The sequence below is a fragment of the Thermobia domestica genome, chromosome 1, assembly GCF_964235325.1.
Source record: "Thermobia domestica chromosome 1, izTheDome1.hap1.1, whole genome shotgun sequence".
In the NCBI taxonomy this organism is placed as follows: domain Eukaryota; kingdom Metazoa; phylum Arthropoda; class Insecta; order Zygentoma; family Lepismatidae; genus Thermobia; species Thermobia domestica.
The window spans coordinates 305164843-305186321 of NC_137454.1; the positions used below are offsets into that span (position 1 = coordinate 305164843).

The 21479-nt window shown below is 36.2% G+C and overlaps 1 protein-coding gene and 1 long non-coding RNA gene across 2 annotated transcripts; both read right to left on the reverse strand.

Annotated features, from left to right (window-relative positions):
• Positions 1-4731: 4731 nt before the first annotated feature.
• On the reverse strand, positions 4732-17881 carry LOC145661762 (uncharacterized). Its single transcript, XR_014126905.1, has 3 exons — positions 17679-17881; positions 10301-10473; positions 4732-5044 (listed from the first exon to the last, which is right to left on the reverse strand). It is a non-coding gene; the product is annotated as an uncharacterized LOC145661762 (long non-coding RNA).
• A 2380-nt stretch (positions 17882-20261) lies between these two features.
• LOC145680525 (uncharacterized) lies at positions 20262-21203 on the reverse strand. Its single transcript, XM_081751139.1, has one exon. It carries the CDS (start codon positions 21201-21203, stop codon positions 20262-20264), a length of 942 nt encoding a protein of 313 aa, XP_081607265.1.
• Positions 21204-21479: the final 276 nt, after the last annotated feature.

The window sequence follows — 21479 nt, forward strand, 5'->3', positions numbered from 1 at the left end:
AAGAAAGCAATATAGGCCTATAGCTCCTTACGGCCAATGATCAAAATCCGTATTTATTCGGTGCAAGGACTTCAATTTTTAAATGTTGGACTTTGCTAAGCAAAATGTTTCTAAATCTGCATTACTGCCCCAAAAATCTGAAATTCAGGGTAGAAGGCGGATGATTTCTAAACGAACGCCCCTATCTAGCGGCAATCATACAAAATTCTAGATTCCTTTTTTTCAGGTAGTTTTTCTTTCTTTCATCTCGGATTCGTGGTTGTGAAAATATGACATTTTACGTCGATGTATTCTTTTGGACACATTCTGCATTTATGTAACGTAATTATGCATCATTGACTATGACATTCGGAGCTTGACTTGTTAATCATTCCAACGCTGCAACATACACAATACAAGTATAATGTTAATATCTTAAATGTATGAGCAAGGAGGGGGAAGGGAAAATTAGCTCTCCTCCCCATTCCGTCAACGCCCTTGTCTAGCGGTTGTCCCATGAAACTCTAGTCCACACGCTTTCCCGTGGTTTTTGTTTCATTTATTTCATACCCTATGCTACGAAGATATTACGTTTGCTGAGCACAAGTGAACCTTTCTGAAAATGAACTTGGGTCCCTTGTGCTCTAAATGTTGAGTTGAAGCCAAATTTATCCTGCAACCCAAGTTTGTTCGAAACATATAAAATTAGTTTGTTTAGTTTGATTGATTACATCTTGCATCAGTAGCAAGGCTATATTAGACAGGGCTTTTTGTTTAAAGTGGGATCTGACCCACTAATTTTGAAATTTTACGTGGGATCGCAGCCAAAATCTATACAGCAAATTCCGACGCCTCGTGTCTCTATCCTCAAAAATTAATGTTAAAAGACTGAATATTGCACTCTGTAGCGTGGTACATACATACAAACAAACAAATTGAGATCAAATTGTCCCAGACCTTGACGTTCAGCACTAACGTTATAATAAGTATCACACTTGGTTAGTTACGTGATCGACTGCCATACCTTGCGTTTCTCACCTGGTCTCTTCATACAAGCTATGCCAAGTTGTAAAGTTTCAAAGAAAATTTAGAACTGTGGTGGGGAAGAGGTACGAAATAAAATTTTCATAATATAATGAAAAAGATATTGTTGATACAAAATTAGTTGTTACCTGAAGTTTCCAGTTGCATCTCAGCCACACCACTGACGTTAGATTCATCAGAAGCAATTTTCGGATCAACATTTTTACCATTTGTTTGGGTTTCCATTTTTACCAAGCATTGCATTTTTTATAATGATTTTCGTTCTTGGAACTAAACCACCCATTTCTTTCTTACACGTTTTGTGACAAACTCGTTTGATCGTTTACTTACCTGATTGAGTTTGAGTTACTCTAATAAATTTGTATCAAATCATGTCCTTCTTTTCTTCACGCATAATCCATGTTAAACGATTCCATGTTGTACGGAGACAGAACTAACATGTACTGTACAAACGAATGCTTGCGATATTTTAATTTCAGAACCTCAACGTCGCAATGAATACAACACAACAGTTTGTTTCCGTGATAATTATTTTATTTATTTTTTAATATCAGTTCTATAAGTAGTCCAACCTTCGACTACGACACTTTCTCGCAAGTTAACTGAGAAGCATTTAAACAATACAATATACGTTAAAAATAAGGGGGAAAAGAGACAAAATAAATTGTAGATCACCACATTGACCTGCTGTAGCCACGAGAAATCAAACCATTCACATGGGAAGAAAATAGTCTTCTGATTGGGGAGCACTTTTGGACAGTTCTCTTGCTCTGGAAGATTTCTTTTTTTTACGAACATAAAATAAAATGCAAATAAACATATGTTTAAGACAAGTCTTCAAAATAAACGTGTTTAAAACAAAATGTTTAAAACATAAACAAAATTTGTTTTAAACAAAATCAATTGTTAAAAAAAAGTTTTAATCATTTGTTTTAAATATTTTGTTTTAAACAAAACAACCCTGGAAGTTAGTAAATTTGGGACGAAGCCCAAACTAGCAAAAACTTGAACTAATTACATGAACCTTCGATTGTGCCACCTGCAAAGTCTATAAAAGAAGTGACAATTCACAGCAACTAGGTAACTAAGAAAATGTTAAGCTAAGTCAATTGAACTTAACGGCAATCTTCTGAACAAGGAATTTGCCAACTTGATCAGAAGTAGTGGCTTTTGGGGGGAGGATTCTCCTTTCTCCCTGCTGAGACAAGACAGCTTTTTTGGTCCTCCTGAATAAGTCATAGTCCCCCAAGAAAAACTTCCTGGGTACACCCCTGTATGATTATTTAATTATATTTGTCACTATTTTATTTCTCAGTTTCGTATCTATGCACTTTCGATCGTACGCAGTTTCGACCGTACGCAGTTTCGATCGTACGCAGTTTCGATCCTACGCAGTTTCGACGCTACGCAGTTTCGATCGTACGCAGTTTCGACGCTACGCAGTTTCGACCGTACGCAGTTTCGACCGTACGCAGTTTCGATCCTACGCAGTTTCGACGCTACGCAGTTTCGGTCGTATACAGTTTTGATCCTACTCCGATTTTTCCCTATATAACTTCAAAAAAATACTATTACTTAATATTCTGTGATTATAAAATAATTGTTTTTTTATTGTTCGATCATAAGACCTTATCTGTTTTCGATCCTACGCCGGTTTTAGTTTCGATCGTACGCAGTTTCGATCGTACGCAGTTTCGATCGTACGCAGTTTCGGTCGTACGCAGTTTCGGTCGTACGCAGTTTCGATCGTACGCAGTTTCGATGCTACGCAGTTTCGATCCTACGCATGTAACCCTGCTCATTTCCTTTGTTTCTGGGTCATACAGATAAACCCAACTTCCATCCATTGTCACCAGTCTGCCGAAAAAGTTTCCGTCATCCACCTCACAACGATGCAACACTTGCAGCGTCTTTGCGATTTATCTAAAAGGCTGCGAGGAGTCGTAGCACTCACCGTGTTGACACTTTCTGAAGATGCAGCTGGTTGTGAATGATATCCCAGGCAAACTCATAACATACATAACACTTTCAATATTTTATCGTCTTCCATTATGATCTTTTCAACTTTCTCCATCAAACCGCCATCATCAGTGAAAGACGGTCTTCCAGATCTAGAGGCGCTTGCGGTGGTCATGGGTCATCATGTAAGTTTAGAATTACAGTTTCTAGTTGTATACCAAACCACAAAACCACAGCATAGATTTCATTTCCATAGACTTCTTTGAACTCTTCGTGGATCTGCTTTGCTGATTTTCCCTCAAGATGAATGAAGCTCCGTGCCTCAAGCTTGTCAATTAACGCAAATTTAGTAATTTATCTGCAAGGAAAGTTGTTTTAATAAGTCAGAATTCACTAAAACCTACATACCTAGGCATAAAATACATGTTCAAGGGGGTTCATACTACGTCAACACCAAACATAAAATGCATGCCCAAGGTGTCTGTAGTTCGTCACCTTTTAGGTCTTTGCACGAACTTTTTGATACCTCCTCATAATACACAATTTAAAAACCAAACACACACAATTTAAAATTTAAATTAGCTAATTGTTAATTTTCCGTAATTTTAATATTGAAGTTTATATTCCATTGAAATAATTCAATTTTCAAATGTAAACGTTAATATAAATTCGTTAAGAGGGCCTACGGAGCTGTGGCTGATACGATGTTTCTTTCTCTCAAGGGAACACGGTTCTCTCCGAAATTGTTAATGTCCCTCTGCTCTGGATCTTCTATAGTTTCGTTTAAACGTTTCAGTAAACATTTACCAGAATACTAGCTAACCATTTCTTTCTCTCTTACTTAATAGAACATAATGTTTTCCAAAGAAGCTTTCAGGTAAATATCTTACTATCACTTAAGCACCAATCTCCTTTAACAAATTCTAACGATGGAAACTATTTGATACATCACCATGAATTTTCAAAATACATTTACAGCACTTTTTCAGTAGAACTAAAAATATTTTTATCGTAGTAAATAACTGCATATTGTACGAAAATCGGCCTTACAATTCTAAATTTCACTCAAAAAAAAACGCATGTAGTGTTAACTAACACATCTGCAACAACAAATGTTTATTTAACCCAAATTTACGAGTGAACATTTTACCACACTTGTGGCAACAGTATGGTTTCTCACCAGTGTGTAATGACATATGCTTTTTCAAGTCAGAATTAACAGGGAAAGCTTTTCCACATTCATGACAAACATGTGGCTTCTCTCCAGTATGTATTAGCATATGTCTTTTTAAATTATGCTTTTCAGTAAACACTTTCGTACATTCATGGCAAGTGTATTTTTTCTCAACTTTGTGTGTTAACATGTGTATATCCAAATCAGATTTCAGGATAAACAGTAATCCACATTGCGAGCAAGAGTAAGGTCCCAAATATATGTGTGTTTCTACATGTCTCTTTAAGTTAGAATTTCGATTAAACGCTTTTCCACAAATATGGCAAGAATAAGGTTTTTCTCCGGTATGTGTTAATATATGATCTTTCAAGTTTGACCTCAAAGCAAACATTTTCCCACATTCATTACAAGTATGTGCCTTCTCTCCTGTATGTGTTAGCATATGTCTCTTCAAATCACACTTCTGAAGAAATATTTTTTGACACTCATCGCAAGAGTATGGTTCCTCACTTTTTTGTAACGAAACCTCCTCCAAATTAGACATCTTGCCACTTTCCTCGTTGATACTCGTGCTCATTCTATTATCGTATGTCGTTCGTAGAAATATTTTCGAAAAATCAAAAATTTAAGATTCTACATTTATGACCTTTAGGGTAAAAGAAACAGATGTTTAATAAACTTCAGAATATCCAACAACACTGATAGTAGATAGAGCTTCTAATCATTATACTCCAATAAATATCTTCTACAACTTTTGTAGATTTAATAATCAACTTGCAGCCATACTATAGATAAAAGTCTCTGGCCTCTGCACGATAAAATGTATTTTTTCGAGTGCGAAATATTTTTTCCAAGTTCTCCCATATTTGACATTGCATCTAACATGTCCTGAAATATGAATAAACATTGCTACAGAAGGAATCAGAATTTAATTTACATATTCAAGTTATACCGAGATCGAAAAGTCGCGCATGTCAAAGAAACGTTCAATTAAAAATTCAATTTTAGTTGTAATAATAACTTCTTATATTAGATAATACAGTCGAGTATTAATGAGGATACAAGTGATCTCTTGCATACCAGACATGACCTGTTCCGTAGAGCTATAATTACGTTGCTTATAGAATGTCAGTTTGAAAGAGCAGCGAATATTTATTGTTAAAAATTACTTTTACTGTGGTTCTTATGTCCATCTTGTAGACATATTTAAACAGAAATATCCGGATGTGAAGGTGTCTAACGATCAACAATAACAAGATCATTCGCTCAATTTCGGAAATGACGCTCAGATGCAGACATGAATTGTTCCGATTCACAGAATTTTCACCGAAATTAAATTGCAGAAGTTGAAAGAAAAACGGTGCACCGTGCGATGAATCAGAATATTGTACGGAAGTGCTCAAAAATAAACACACTGCTGAACAAGACTGCACTTATTTAATATAAAAACACATTTACACGTGACGTTTCGATCTTCTATCCAAGATCCTCATCAGACGTACACTCATCACAGAGTGTACGTCTGATAAGGATCTTGGCTAAAAGATCGAAACGTCACGTGTAATGTGTTTTTATATTAAATAAGTACAGTCTTGTTCAGCAGTGTGTTTATTTTTCTGATTTTTCTTTACAAGACGTATGACTATGATTGTGTGTCAGTTTGGAAGTGCTGAAAAAGGGATAATGAAATTACGCCTTCGTGTGGTAACATTCGTTCTGCGCAGGATCTAAAGGAGCCTGTTAAAAAAAAAAATGTGTATAGTACATTGCTCTGTTCATTTGTTGATAATTAAATTCCAGAGGTTGGTCAGTTCATCACTGACAAAGGGTGGTCTCACTTTAGTGCCTACATTAAGTTAAAACTGTAGGATTTAGTCGTCCCTAGATGGACGTATGTAACACCCTTGAATTTTCAGAAAATTGAAATATAGTGTGCTTTATTATGCGAGAGCCTCATTTTCTTTGGATACAGTGAACAATGGAGGCATCAAGACAATATTACAAAGTTAATTTCGCTTCGTAACGTCAGTGTGACTGCCGGATTCAGCAAGACTGTCACATTTCAGACATCAAATAAAATGATAAATGTGCTCTTTTGTAAGTTTTTTTTTCTTTTTACAACTGCGCCATAACCGATATATTCACGGAATTTATTGTCTGCAGATTTACATTATGTAGTTCTATATACCTTAAAAGAACATTTTATGCAATCACCATCACTGGTGTACCTAATGAGAAAGTTACGACAGAAGTTAACATTAGTGTACAGATGCTCAACCAAGTACCCTCAAACATGGTAAAAAGCGTTCGCGCACTCACTGAGCACAGAAGCCGTTTCGAGCAAAAGTTTCATTTTGCATTTCTATGTATAATGTAAAGTACAAACACTGCGTACGTACTGTATATATATTCTAGTTTCGGCTCTAAACTAGTAAAATTTACTTGTTTGCTTTGCTATGAGCGAGTTTTCGATCACCTTATTTTAATGTGTTAATCACCTACACTTAAGTGAATTACTTAAATTATAGAGTGTGCACAAAATACTTAAAAATTAAAGTGAATGTACAGATAAATCAATTAGTATTTTGTCTGTCATTTCCTTTATCAGGTTGAACAACAAAACGTGTTACTAATTCAGTTGTCTCAGAAAGGAGGTACTGTGTATCCATAAGGCACGTAGCTCAGATTAACATTATCTTGTCAATGAGTGGGTAACATTTGACCTTTAAATAAAGAAAGTTTTACACAACAAGTGAGTCTTCAATGAAGAGAAAGGAGGTAGGTTTATCTATCTGGATTTCTCAAAAACCAGACAGGCAATTCCCTTCATATTTCATAAAAAATGTCCCATTAAAAACTTACAATACCACAAAAATTATTTTCCATTTAAAATTTTATAAAATTTATAACGGGTAGTTTACTCTTCGTATGAGTATCTCCGGAACGATTTTCTCAAAAACGGCTGCGGCAATTTTGTTCATATTTTATAAATAAATGCTCGATTTAAAAAACCTGCAATATCATACATATCACTCTTCATTATAAATTCACAACGGGTAGTTCACCCTTGGGGTGACTTTTTCCCGGAGGCGATTTTCACAACAACAAGTAAAGGTGTAAATATTCGTATTTGATAAATACACATCACTATGATATGACTAATTTCTTATAAAAAATCCATAGGAAAAGACTTTTTTCGAGGTGTTTCCCTCGATAAAGGTTTCCGAGTGTTATTATATATTTGTATATATTTCGCAAATAAATATATCGTAATTATTACAATACAATATAATTATTTTTTTTTAAGTGGTGTGTGCGTCGAAGTATTAGTGTGGTGGCCCTCTTTTTATTACTATTGTATTACTGAATAATAAAAGGGCGTTTTCTTCGTAACCAATTTTTCTCATTAGCACTGCGAAGTGGATTTACTTGAATCAAATAAATGAAACAAGTGAGCAAGTTAACTCGTCTATACTAACTGAAACATTTTCGATCAGCAAGGTTGGTATGTGGCAAATCATTTTGAAAATCAATATAATTTAAAAATGATACGGTGTTTATTTACAACGTCATGCAGGACTCTATCAGTATCTTAATATCACTGAATGAATTGAAGTTTACTCTATGCCCTTCTTATATCTTGAACACCCACTAAAGATATACTGATCCTCCTCACCTAGTCTAATCTTAGCAGGCACGTTTGACGTGCGTGGTTTAGGGCTCTGATTCCCGGTGAGAGACCATTGAACGCATTATGGTGGTATGGGTTCCTTAAACTGAAGCCCTACGTCCCATAAAAACTTAATGCTGAAAAGGACCACTAAATCTCAAGGAAAGAAAAAAGACTATCGAGTATTAGTACGAAGCGCACAAAGGAGCTAGGAGTTAAATGTTAGAAGAATTTATATCATTGATATGAAGAATTTCTGGGATATAGATTGATAAAAGGTTCTTTACTAGCGACACGTTGTAATATTAAAAGTTATGATTGCAATTTTTATGTAGAGGCATATCTGTTCTTTCTCCCATTAATCGATACTAAAATGTAGTAGGATTATTTGAGGGGTTCATCTAAACTTTGAACACTCGTTGCAAACATGCTGTTGTGCTAGAAATAGTAGTAAGTAAAACAAATATAAAGAGATCTCATTTCCTTTCCTAAGACCTGAGCAGTTCCAACATTTGAATTTTAATAGTGTTTTCGTGACATAGTTAGGTATACTGTAATTGTAAAGCGAACCGTTGTTTGGCAAAAACGATTTAAGGATAATTAATTTATATTTATTTTAAGTATTATATAATATCACTAAACTTTCAGTTTATTGTCTAGAAATTAATGCAAACAAATGTACAGCTTTTACCTAATTTTATTTTCGTAATCTAAACTAAGACATATGTTGTTGCACTATTTGAATTTTAATAAGATGAACTTCATCAGATGAACTTCTGTAGAAGCTTATTTATTCGCGTTATAATCAAAATGATGTACTTTGCATTTTTTGAAATCTTATTCCGATTCTGCAAACTGTTGTACAGATAATGACAAATTTATCCCTGATAGACAAATGTTTAAGCTCTGGATTGCTTTATGTCAGATTAGAAGAACTGGCTAAATTACTGGAATTGATAAAACAAGAACTTGAAGCAAAGATTAAAAATGACCAGCCACCAATATGGAAATGTTAAAGGCGAACAAAACTCAAGACAATATACTACATAATTTACGGAATTTTTATCAAAGTTGAAAATCTAATTCTGTCTAAAGAAAACGAAGGTAAATAAGTGGCCGTGACTGGAACTAGCAGTCACTCATGTGCTTTGAGAACTGTGGAGAAAAGTCAATTACCTGCCAGCTTCGTTCGCTCTGATTTTAAGATTACCCGGAGAAATGTCGCGAAAAAAATAATCTGAGGAAATATGTCACGTAAAGAGTACTATATATTCTAAACGAGTACAAGGTTTAACTCATTAATATCAGAATTTACGAAAATTAATTAAAACTATATTATGCAAACCTATTTTTATTTATACACTATTAAGAGGTGAAAGCCGATTTATTTGCAAACAACGCTACATTGGTTCCAAAATAAGTAGGCAGGAAAATTCACTAATTGTGTATTTACAACCGTATGCATGCTGATCTTTTGTCAATGTGGGCAAGATGTATTGGTCCTATTTTCATAATAGAAAATGTCAGGGTCAGAAAAATAGTGTTTTGTGAATGCAAAAAGAACCTATACAGAGCTATTGTAAATGATCTCGATTTTATAGTTTAATAACTCATGTTTATTTATTCAAAATGAGGTGCAGCTTATGTTAAATAAAAGAAAGAATCAAAATGTATTAATGGCTGGCTAAACTGATACTTATTCTGCAGACTGGGTTGACAGAAAATCATAATGGCAGGAAACGAAAATAGACCATTTTGCGTGCCCCAATTTCATGTAAAACAGTCTATAGCTACTGTTCAACGAAGTTTGAGGACAAAATCTGGGTTAGATTCACCACACGGGCACTCAATCCGGGAGTAGTACAGAGAATTTAAAGAAAGTGAACGTATATGAAAAAGCAATCAACAAGGTCTGCCAGGAGTTGATAAGAAAACAGTTCCTCATACCCATTAGACTTTCGCCAGAAGCCCACAAAAATAAACGGTTCGTTCAAGCACAGAATTCCATTTAAAGTATATAACAGTATGAGATTTTTAAAAAATCGTTTGAAATTTTGCCCATATCAATCGAATTTGTTGCAGGAGCTTTAACGTTTTGACAAGGATAAGATTTGAGATCTGCATTGGGATGCAAAACTTTATGGAAAGAGACGGTTTTCAGGAGGCACAGGTTATAAAATCAATGGATAGGACGAGCTAGTCGTAAGAATCAGGTTCAGTTTTAGGTTCTGCTTCCCTGCCTTCCACCCCCGATGTGTCACCAAATATTACAATATGCGGCTTTTTTATGATGTGTTTAAAATCAAGTATCACTCACTCTTACCAAACAATTTACCTAAACTTTGAGTATGCATTCAAGAAGCAGTTACATCTATTCTCTCTGAAATTTTGGAGAGAGTATGGAAAAATTTAGACTATCGGATTGATGTGTGCAGAATTACAAAATGTACGAAAGAGATATGTTGCATTCTTACCAGTGAAATGCGCATTTACGTAGAAATACATTACTAAAAGTATAATCTGTTACGCCGGATTCCTTTATAAAGCAGCCATTAATCACAGTGCATAGTGAAGTTTACCATGAGGCACTGTGCTAACTCATGATGCACAACCATAGTAGTGTCCGAGAGTTAAGGAATTCACATATCTGTAAAATTTACATAAATAATATGCATGTTATTATAGAACAGTAATGTGGAAGCAATAAAAATATGTCTTACGTATAACGTTCATAATAACGTACAAAAACAGAACCTACCACGTAACGTGTTTCTATGGCATATACAGTTTTGCGTATATGTTTCATATGTAAACTTGGTGCGTTCTCTCATTGTGGACGCACCGTCTCGCGATCCTCCTGCTGCTGTCAAACGCTGACACGATTACATAGCATTCGTAGCTTTAAGTGGCAATCTAGCGGAACTTGTTTACCGTTCTTTGCACAATAATTTTAATGCTATGCGAAAAATTACGCACTCCTAAAGTGATTCTAACCCGAAGAATGTAAGTCTATACTCCAAAAGTTAAGATACAGAGAATAAATGCAATGAATGTATATATCAATCCGAATCCTCAATCTGCACCCAAAATTTTCGCATAAATCTGCCGCGAACCCATCATATATTTTTCACTTGGCATTAACTTATACTTCGATTTCTAGAACTTTCTAGGAGAAAACAGACAATTTTGTAGAATAACAAAGAGGTTAGCAATTCTATTTAATATAGAATAGGAAGAAAAACCTCTATTATACTCAGGGTTCAAGCGCCAGCCGTCTTGAGTGAAGACTCTTTACCTTCCCTCAAAACATACCAGGCAATTACTAGGATTGTATCTTGAGTCAGAAACCAGATATCAAGGAAAACGGCTTATCAACCCTTTTGGCACAAACGATATGTCACGCACATTCATAATCAATTACTATTCCATAGAACCTATATACTTGCTTCAGTGTTCTTTATTTTATTTCTTATGTCTTATTTCCGCTCTTTGTGTTCGACTATACAGAATGATGACGTCCCTTCAAGTTCGCGCTTGAAACGAAGACAAGTGTTTTGGAGTAACGTAGAAACATACTTGCTTTTGCACTGCAAAAGGTGGAAGGAAACGAACGGTTATCAGCACTATTTATCTGTACTTTAGATCTACAGCTCATGCGTACATATTAAGAATAGAGAATAATGTAATAGCATTTCACCCTGCCTCCATGTACAATCCCCTCCTTACATCCAAAAAATTTCATACGATATAGCTCTGAGCCAAACAAGAGAATTAAGTGTCGTTTTAGCTGCTATATTTGTGGATTTGTTACATTCTTATCAGCCAATAGTAATTAAGTGGTAAAATTTGGGTGTAATGCTTAGTATTAGAAAGATAAGAGTGTTGTTACTGAGTTAGATTCTACAACTTTTTCATTGTATTGTAACTATTCTCGATACTGCAAAATTGGCATACGGACTACATATAGGCCATAGTATTTTTGACGCTAAATTATACTCGGATACCTGAGGCTGGTACCGTTCCAGAGGGTACCATCCTACACTATAAATACATGTGCATGGTGCCACTCGAAAGCTTGTTTCATTCTGAAGAGAATGGTGTATTAACTATAGAATTTAGATACATAGTACTGTTGTAGGAAACTTTTATCCTATTTTTCTCTATATATATTTGAAATTTAGCAATATTTTCTCCCTACAACTATTGTAGATATTGAATGAAACTTGGCACTCACATTACATAGAGACCCTCGTATTTTTCAAGTTAGATATTGAAATGATACTGTAGCCGAGACTGCTACAAGAGGGTCTAAATTTCAAGGAAATTATAATTTGCATTGAAATTTCCCTATTTTACCCCAAATTTCCCTCCTTGTATATCATGTATATATGTGGATATCATCTGAAAGTTTGTTTCATTCTAAAGAGAACGAGTTATCAGCAAAAACATTCGGATAAATAATACTGAAGCAGTTAACTGCTTAACTGAAAGTAAAATGTCAAAAGCGCAAAACTACTGGATTTTAAAAGTATCAACTCTTTCTTCTTTTTTCATTACAAGAACGGAAATATTGAAAATTTCTTTTTCTAAATCTCATTCTCAATTGCTACTTTGTTTTCACCAATATATTTCATGATCAATGGACATGTGATAATCGTACTATACGTCACATCTTCCGCAACAGACTTTAGTGATTTCCTTTTGTAAGTAAAGTGTTTGTAGTGTCTTTGATTCAAATTATGGTATTAAAAATGTAAAAGGTATGATCTGTGCATTTGTAATTATCATAGAGATTTTCAATGCAACTCATTTTCATTATTTGGTAATTATCCAAATCTAGTGTTGACTAGGTAATACAAAAACAAAAGAAGGTATTCGAATTGCTTTTTGTCCCAGATAATATTTGAACACCGTTACAGTGAGTCTGATCGAACTAAATTTATTTCGTATCATTTTCAAACTGGCTGGAGATCTTCTTTGAATAACTACACATTTAATGCAAATTCTGAAACTAGGTGTGTAAGGAGAAACAAGATTGAAGAAATTAATTATGATCATATTACGGCTATCACTTCAATCCAAGTTTTGAAGTGCATTTTTGCAGGTTGGCTTTCTTTCTGGGTTTCAGCCAATAAAACCGACTGGGTTTTCTAGACTAGGGGAAATTCCAACAACCCCGGCAAAAAACCGTAATTAAATATAGCCATTTCGTAAATGGTCCTCCACGCGAAAAACCTTTTCCTTCAAAAGAACTGTGCTTTCCCATGATATTTTGAATGAGGTTTAAAAAAAATCATAGGCCTAACTTTCTGTTCAAATATTCAGTTGAGCCGCTGGAATCCCAAAATTGGGAAACCATATAAGACAACTAGAGCATTCCACTAAACCGATGCTGTGGCACTTTTCAATCTCACTATTCATTCTTTTACCTTGAATCGTTTGTGATTTATAAGCAATAGTCATTTTATCTGAAACACGCTATAAACGAAGCATGCACAAATAATAAAATATACCTAGATATAACAGTTTAAATATTTAAACATGGCAGTATGTTCACAACAGACCTACACAGCAAAGTAGCGCTACGATCCTGCAAATCCCAATATTCCTAATTAAGTGCTGCTACGGTACCATAGACTGTTACCAATACGGTCGATCACTTGCGAAAGACCATACAATTGAGCTAAGACAATGCCGTCAAATCATGAAATTTCGCAAAATGTATAACTCCGGCATTTTTTTTTTTCTTAAAGGAGCAGTTCGACTTAGAAATGCATTTTTTACAATTCATTTCCATTTGTAGAGTTGAAAATTCTAAAAGGAATGGTGTTTGTTTGATCGCGATACGTTCAGTCGTTAGCGAGTAACAGAGGAAGAAAGATTTTGTGATGACGTCATAGGTGGGCAAAGAGCGAGAGCAGGCTTACATACTACACAGTGCCAAGCATTTCGTTTGTGAGAGGTGCGGTGGCACGTTCTAAGTGCGGTTTCCTTTTCCAGAACTGATTGCAAAAACTTACAAATATCATCTGCATGTAGAAAATGATATCTGATGGTGGGCTGTACAAACGTTTTTATATTATAAAACGTATCCTATAAAGCATGAGTTCAGCGTTTCAAAAAAAAAAAAAAATCGAAACCAATATGTAAATAGATGGCGGACGAGATTGCTGCAACACCTAAGTAACTTTTCTTTAATCATTCTTCCGATTCCCAAACATAAGTATGTTCATTTTCACGTTTTGTTGCAATTTTTAACGCTGACCTTACAATTTTGTGCTTCAAGGTATGTACAGGAGCGTAACATATGAGGCAAAAATGAAATAACATCTGTAAAGTTTGCCAGAATACGAAAAACACTTCACCGGTTAAATTTCTTTTATTCTCATAGCTGTCCGCGGAACAACTCTCATCACCCGTTTCATCATCATTGTCACATGATACAGAGAAATTAAACGATGGATCAATGTCTTGAGGAACAGTCATCGTCACTGATTCCTTCTACAAGCCGGTATATTTCACTCCCTAATTCACATTGTACAGCTTATTTCTAAAGCAGCATCTTCAGAATCATGAGTGACATCGTCTCTATTACTCTCTAATGCTTCGTCTTGATTACAACCATCAATTGCGTCTTGTACGATATTTGTATGTTGGTAACTGGACATAGATCGGTGCTTGTTCAATGGCTCGAATTTTAAACCTTTCAATAATATACTTGGAACAGCATTCTTTCTCAGTTTGCGTGTAAATAATTATCCTGGCATTAGCCAGAAGTGGATGTAGACGGTAAAAACTCAGTGGGGGGGGGGGGGTCAGAACTCACACTATGATATGTACATCATGTTTACTAAAAACTTTCAAAAATATTTAAATAATAGCTTAAATCAATTTTATCACTCAAAAACTGGGGGGCCTAGGCCCCAGCCTAGATCCGCCACTGGCATTAACTTTTCTTTCAGTAAACTTGACTTCCCGAAGACAAGCTCTTCAAAATGTTTGGAACACGAGTGATTTTATTTGATTTCATTCTTTTTTTTTTTTTCATTGATTTTCTTGGGCCATAATTTATATCGATCTGGTGATTTCTCACAACTTAGAAACGTAAGAAAAGATACTTTACGTCCTCAGCTTTAATTGCACAAGAATTACAACCGAAAACACAGCAGGTGTTAGGCATTTCTACTTCACTTCACAGATACAGCACGCGCTGTACTAACATGTGTTTTCTACTTCACACGAGTGTTTCTTTCAGGGAAAAAAAAAATTCCGAAGGGGGGGGGGCACTTAGTATTCGGAGAGGCACATTATTTTTACACAGTACTATTATATTTATTACATTATAGACGTATTATTTTGGTCTCCTCCGGGGGAATCTCTCAGAGCTCCGGGAGACAGTGCCACCCTAAAAACGTCTGGAAGAAACACTGTTTCGCACAACAAACGTAATTACTGCTCTCTCTCTACTCTTTTTTATACTAATGCTATAGGAAAAACAACTAACAGAAACTTCCCTCAAGAAATCAACACAGAGCAAGACTGCTAACAAATCCAAAACACAATCTATTAAATCCAATGCACTATTAAAAGTTTATCAGCTGCGTACAAGGGAGTGGTTGCTGACTCACATTGAGTTTCTCGCGTCCCACCAATGACGTCACCATTTACGATTCATCAAAAACAAATGCCTGTAGAAGCTGAACGAGACGGCCTATCAAGATATAAAAAAATACGGGTCTCTTATTTTTTGTTTCTCTTTCTATTGCACCAAACTTGTTTTTAACTCGAACTGCTCCTTTAAACTGTAGGTATGTCCCTATAACAACTTACTTACCCTATGTGGAGGCTGACGGGGTACCACAAATACGCCTATCATAATTTTCATTATTACTGTTGTCACAGAATATTTTACAAATTTCTAAGCGATTACCGATTTTCATTGTGTTCTGATTAACTATTGGCATAAATATGCCTATAAAGAGTTGTTTGCAAATAAATAAATAAATCAAACAAAATGATAAGAAAAAACAACGCCTATTGGAGATTTTCCACGTTTACTAAGTTTGCTCACCGAAAGGATTTCTTTCCTAGTCTACCAGGTGGTGCAGATACATGAGAAAACTACTATGAGAGAAGGCAAGATAGTGTTAAGGAAGATTAGAACGCCAAACCACTGGGCAGGGGCTATCCAGTCTTGGAACATCTTTACAAAAAATCATGCTCCTAGTGGGTCCTTGAACTTCAGCTGTACCAAACTATAGCAGTGAAATGACGACTTCCTATCCTTTATTATGAACTGTTTATTACTATGGCCTGTATGGTAGGGGTGCTGGTTTAGTTTTCGCATATCATATTTTGGAAAATTTACAGGTAATATTTAATATCATACACTTTTATATGAAACACATTTCTGCACATGACAGAAATAAATACAAATACAGTTCTACTTTTAGAATTACTAGTGTAAAATCATTACAAGTGCATTACTACGGATAAAAGAAGTGAGCGCGTATGAAAGAAGACTGTAAAAGATACTATTTTTCACGAACGGTGTATTTCTGTACAGTGTACAGAAACTGTACTTTGTTTACAAGTGGAGCGTTACTATTGCGAAATCAGGACAAATGTCATGGAAACTCTTATCATTGCCAAAACCCACTTCCTTGCACTACCCTTGCTACGGGAAGGTTTCAGAACACAGGTCCTCCCATAAAGGTTTATAGCAAGATTGGTTAATTTCTGTACCAAAGTTTAATATTTAATTCAGATAATATTGCCGAGTGAGCGTTAGCGAGTGAAGGCGGGTTAAAGCTCCGCAGGGCACGTTGGTTTCTATGTTTATTACACCTCAATGGAAAGGGGGACCTGTGTTCTAAAATCTTGCCCCTCGCTACGTGAACACTCACCAGCGCTGACGAGCCCTTCGGAATCTAACCAGCTTTGCCCTCCCTGATACGGTTGGCTAGCATTCCTACTTCTTACTGGTCACTTAGCACAGGTTGGTTTGTATCCCATACGTCTGATCAACTTATTCAAATGCAAATCGTAAAAGAATTGTAACTTTTCAAAAAAAAGACTCGGTGGTCCTCTTGAATTTCATCTATGCTGAAAGGAGTAATGTCATATAGCCCAGCATAAAACTTTAGGAGAACAATAAGAAGGAAAACAGCGAAATAATTATGATTTTTCAACAATTATTGGGGGTGGTGTGCAAAAGTAAACCTGTACGGTACAAATTTATTCCGTAAAACTACATCTTTTTATAGTGAACAAGCAATTTTACCTGGTAATAGTATACATGGGAACCCCCTGATCTGCATTTCTTTTGTGTTCTATTACCACTTCTACATGAAATACCATAAAGTTTCTACGTAGTGCAATAGTATGAAGTATCCATGTGCACAAGACATGCGATATGCGTTAAATCTGCCTCCCCCCCCCCCAAACACACACATAGTCATAGATAAAGTACAAGGGCACTACACATGCAGATATAAAGCACAGGTATTCTTTTTTATTTTCGTATCAGTCGGTAAGTAAATGAAAGTGGGTTTGTTACCCCCCTTTTTAAGTTCGTAGATACTCAATGAATAATCCCTAAAAGTATGAGCGTCCAGCTCCTTCTGCAACTGCTCCGGTCTTACGTATACTATATCCTTCCTTTAAACTGCAGCAAATATGGGACAAATATGGTTAGTAACTTGGAAAGAATTCGCCCGTAAGTAGTTCTCTTATTCCTTCAACTTTCATGTCTATTACATTGTAGTTTTACTAGGTATGTTTGTTTAAGATTGAAACATATGAAAAGATTTTTCAAATTAGAAAATTGAAAGTTTTGATCCCTCAACTTACTTGAAAAAATACTATCAACAAAAATATGATTTCCTGTAGTTTTGTAAGACACAATTGCAAAATCTTTGGGCAGAAGGTACTAATTTCAAGAATGATCAATACACTATCAGCGTTGCCAGAATCACGAAACGCAACAACCATACGTGAAATGAATTTGATTGGAATCGTTTATTTTTCGGTGGTCCACTTAGTAACGACTTCCGTGAAAATTCGGTTTTTAGTTTGCGAAAATCGACATTCCGGGCCTTAAGCAAAGTTGTTCTGACGCGTGATTAGCAGCATACTAAAGAGTTCGACTAAAACATGTTTCCTGCGCTAGTCAGACCTTTAGTATTATGTTAATCATACGTCAAAACGTCTCCGCATACGGCGGTCCATGTTTTACGTCGCCTTCTGTTTCACTGCGTGAATTTAACGAATGATCAGGGAGTAATCTACACCCCCCAACACCCCCCTAACACCCCTCCAAATTTCTTTACACACACCCTTGGATGGACTCCCCTAAATCCAATTGTATCAATCAGTATCATATAGGTTATTTAATACATCAAGTTAAAAAAGGTTTAACATTTGGGAAACAAGGCAATATTCTTATTTATTTATTTCACTTCAAAATACGAAGCGACCTCCTTCTCATGTACGGCTTTGAGAACCACATGACATTGTTTCGGAGGGTGTTTCGATTGAAACAATTGACAAAACAGACCGCTGATGCCTACTCTCCTGGGCTCCGCGTTCGTTTCCGAGAAAAGAGATTGATGGACAGATGCAGATGGCTGAAATTGGCAACGTCTTGAGCGGTCATTCACCTACCTCCTCTTCAATAAGCAAAAATGTGACAATATAGTAATAAGCCTATACCAGATTCAGTTGGTAAGTGCTACTCTGCAACAGGCTCGCAACCAGAGGGGGGCTAGGGAGGTCAATTTTTCATGTCCCCTCCAGACCTTAATACAAAATGCACAATTTAGATATTTGTAAGAGAATTTTTAATGACTTGGCCCCTCCTAACATATTCATGGACCACAAAGCTCTGGACCTGCTCTGCAAATGGTGTATCAACGGACGGACGTTAGAAGAGTATAGTCAAAACGTGTTTAGAAATGAAGAGATCGATCGAAGTAAGAATTATATATCTTTTAGACTGAGTCTAGTGTTATCCAGGAACGCATTTGGCGCTAGCTTAATTTTTGTAAAGTATATTTTTATTCACGTAAATTCATTGAGCGGAACAGGGCTCATAGCTAATCACTTTTTTAAAAAAAACTAAAATTTACTCTTTTTCAACTTGGTAACTAAAAGTTGGGGGAGAGGTGCCGAATATCGCACTCATTTTATTTTTCGTACGTAGCGAAGCAGAAATAGTTGAAAATGAAAACAGAACAAGGACAAGGTAAAGGATGGAGTGTTTGCCAACTCGTGTGATGCCTAGAATAGATTTCAATACATTACATACTCGTACATAACGTTTTAAACAAAAGTCTACGATTTTCCGAGTTGAAAACAAGTGTGCATAATATCGTACCCCGGTGCGATATTAAGAGCACATTCTGTAAGGGCATAATGTGCAAGACTTTGTTGCCGAAAACAAGAACAAGAAGTTATAATGAGACATTAATTAAACAGAGGCTTCTTACATGTTAATATGCTAAAACTATTAAGGCCTCTTAATGCTAAAATAAAAAAAAAAAAACATGTTTGGTCTACATTCTAAAGCGTACAACACATTATTGTACAAATTATCCAGAAATGGAACATGGACATTGCAGAATAGCCTACATGTGTGCTACAAATTACAAATGAAACATCGAAATTGCATACGGCTACACAGCTAGAAATATTCAATGAAATATGGAATGGATGCTTTGAGAAAACATTAGAAAAGATGTAGTTATAGAAGAGGCGAAATAAAAAAAAAACAATGCCGCCAATGCGGCTCAGTGTTCACGTCAAATTCAGTGTGAAAGTGATTATTCTAATGTTCCAAACACAAATCACACACAAACTGCTTGTAGTCGTCAGTACTCGTGCATAACTCATGCCACCAAGAGCTACACTGAATACAACGGATCCATTTTTCGCCTTCTTTGTCACGTGAAAATGTTTCGTTACAATAAGGACATTCTCAGTCTTCATTTTCACTGTCTTCATCAGTTGACACTAAATGAAAAGACATATCCAAATCTTCATCACTGGTTATGCCAGGGCTTCTCTCCCGTGTTATTTTCTTCCCCTTCTTTAACGTTTGTTTATTCTCTGTACGAACGTGTGTCTTTTCCAATTCGCTTTGCTGCTTTCTTTTCATTTTGTTTGACTGTTCCTTTTTGAGATGCGCGTTGCAAATCTTCAGTGAGTTTATTTTTGTATGGTGAGCTTCTTAGAAGAGTAGCAGAACCACCTCGTCTTCCTCTAGACATACCCGGATTAGGCACATGATGAATCACTGGACTTACATCCGATGGTAAGACGAGCGACGATGCACTGGAGGTGCATCCATTTGAAGAATGCGAAGACTGGTTGAACGTATCGGTGTTTCCTAAATAACTGCCATCAAAAGTCGTTGAAGAGTGAGCAGCAGGTGACTCATGCAGGCCTAATGCTGTAGATGGGGTCTTCTGTTGGTGATGTAGGCCTAAGTGTTCTCACGTGTGTGGAAGCCATAATCCCTCCGTTTGCTGCTTCCTTGCTGACTTCTTCGTTTGCTTCAGCAATGTATTTATGCTCAGGAAATATATTGCGATCGCAGGGATACAGACCAGTCACTCGATATCCATTGACAGCTACTTCAATTGTGGCAGCCTTTTTGTATGCTTCTCCAAACAATGCTGCAACTTCGTAGTGGGTAACTGCTCTGTATTTGTTATGTTTGAGCCATATCTCTATTGCTTGCGCATAATATGTCTTCAGTAGTTGCATGAAAGCTCTGTCGAGAGGTAGCAATTTATGTGTCGTGTGTGGTGGCAAAGAACAAATGTGAACACCATTCTCGCGTGCCAATTGAAGCAACCTAACATTGCTCGTATGTGAGTAATGGCCATCCAGAATAAGAATAACTGGATTATCTTTGGAGGGTCTGACGTTCGTTAAGAAGTGCTTCTGGAACCATTTAAGGAAACTATCAATTTGTATCCAGCCTGAGCTGTGGCAATGAGCGATGGTGCCATAAGGGGAACCATCCAGAAGTTCTTGCTTCATATTCTTTCTAGGATATACAATAAGGGGTGGTACAAAATGCCCTGACACACTCATGCATGAAACCACTGTGGCTAGGGAACCACGTTCCGCGGACGAAACTGAACCAACTTGCCTTTTCCCTTTAAGAGCAATTACCTTTGTTGTTTTGTGCTGGATAATGGTAAGGCCTGTTTCGTCGTTGTAAATTTTTGTTGGGTTATAATGCACAATGTCAACCAGTGGTTCGTATATATCAAAAAATGCATTAACCTTTTCTTTAGTGAACCCCTTGAGTCTAGCAAGACTTGTCGGTTGATGTTTTTCTAGAGTGAGCTTTGGATTGCGAGTCATAAAGCCACGAAACCATTTAGCACCAGCTGACTAATCGTTCTTCGGAAATGGATGTGGAATTGATTTCAGCGAGTTGAAAAGCTAAAAGTTTGATATGTTTGGCAGTTAACCCCCCCCCTTCAAAAAAAAACAGATTCCATATCTACACAATACTTCACTAATTCACTTTCCAGATTGTACCCAACAGTTGGTTTTCGCCCTAACCTAATGGAAACTAGCTTATCTATATCCTGTTCGGCACAATCCACACGAAACATGCCCTGTACAGCCTTATGT

Coding starts and splice junctions, on each gene's coding strand:
- LOC145680525 (XM_081751139.1), bottom strand. CDS start 21,203: ATGACTCGCAATCCAAAGCTCACTCTAGAAAAACATCAACCGACAAGT.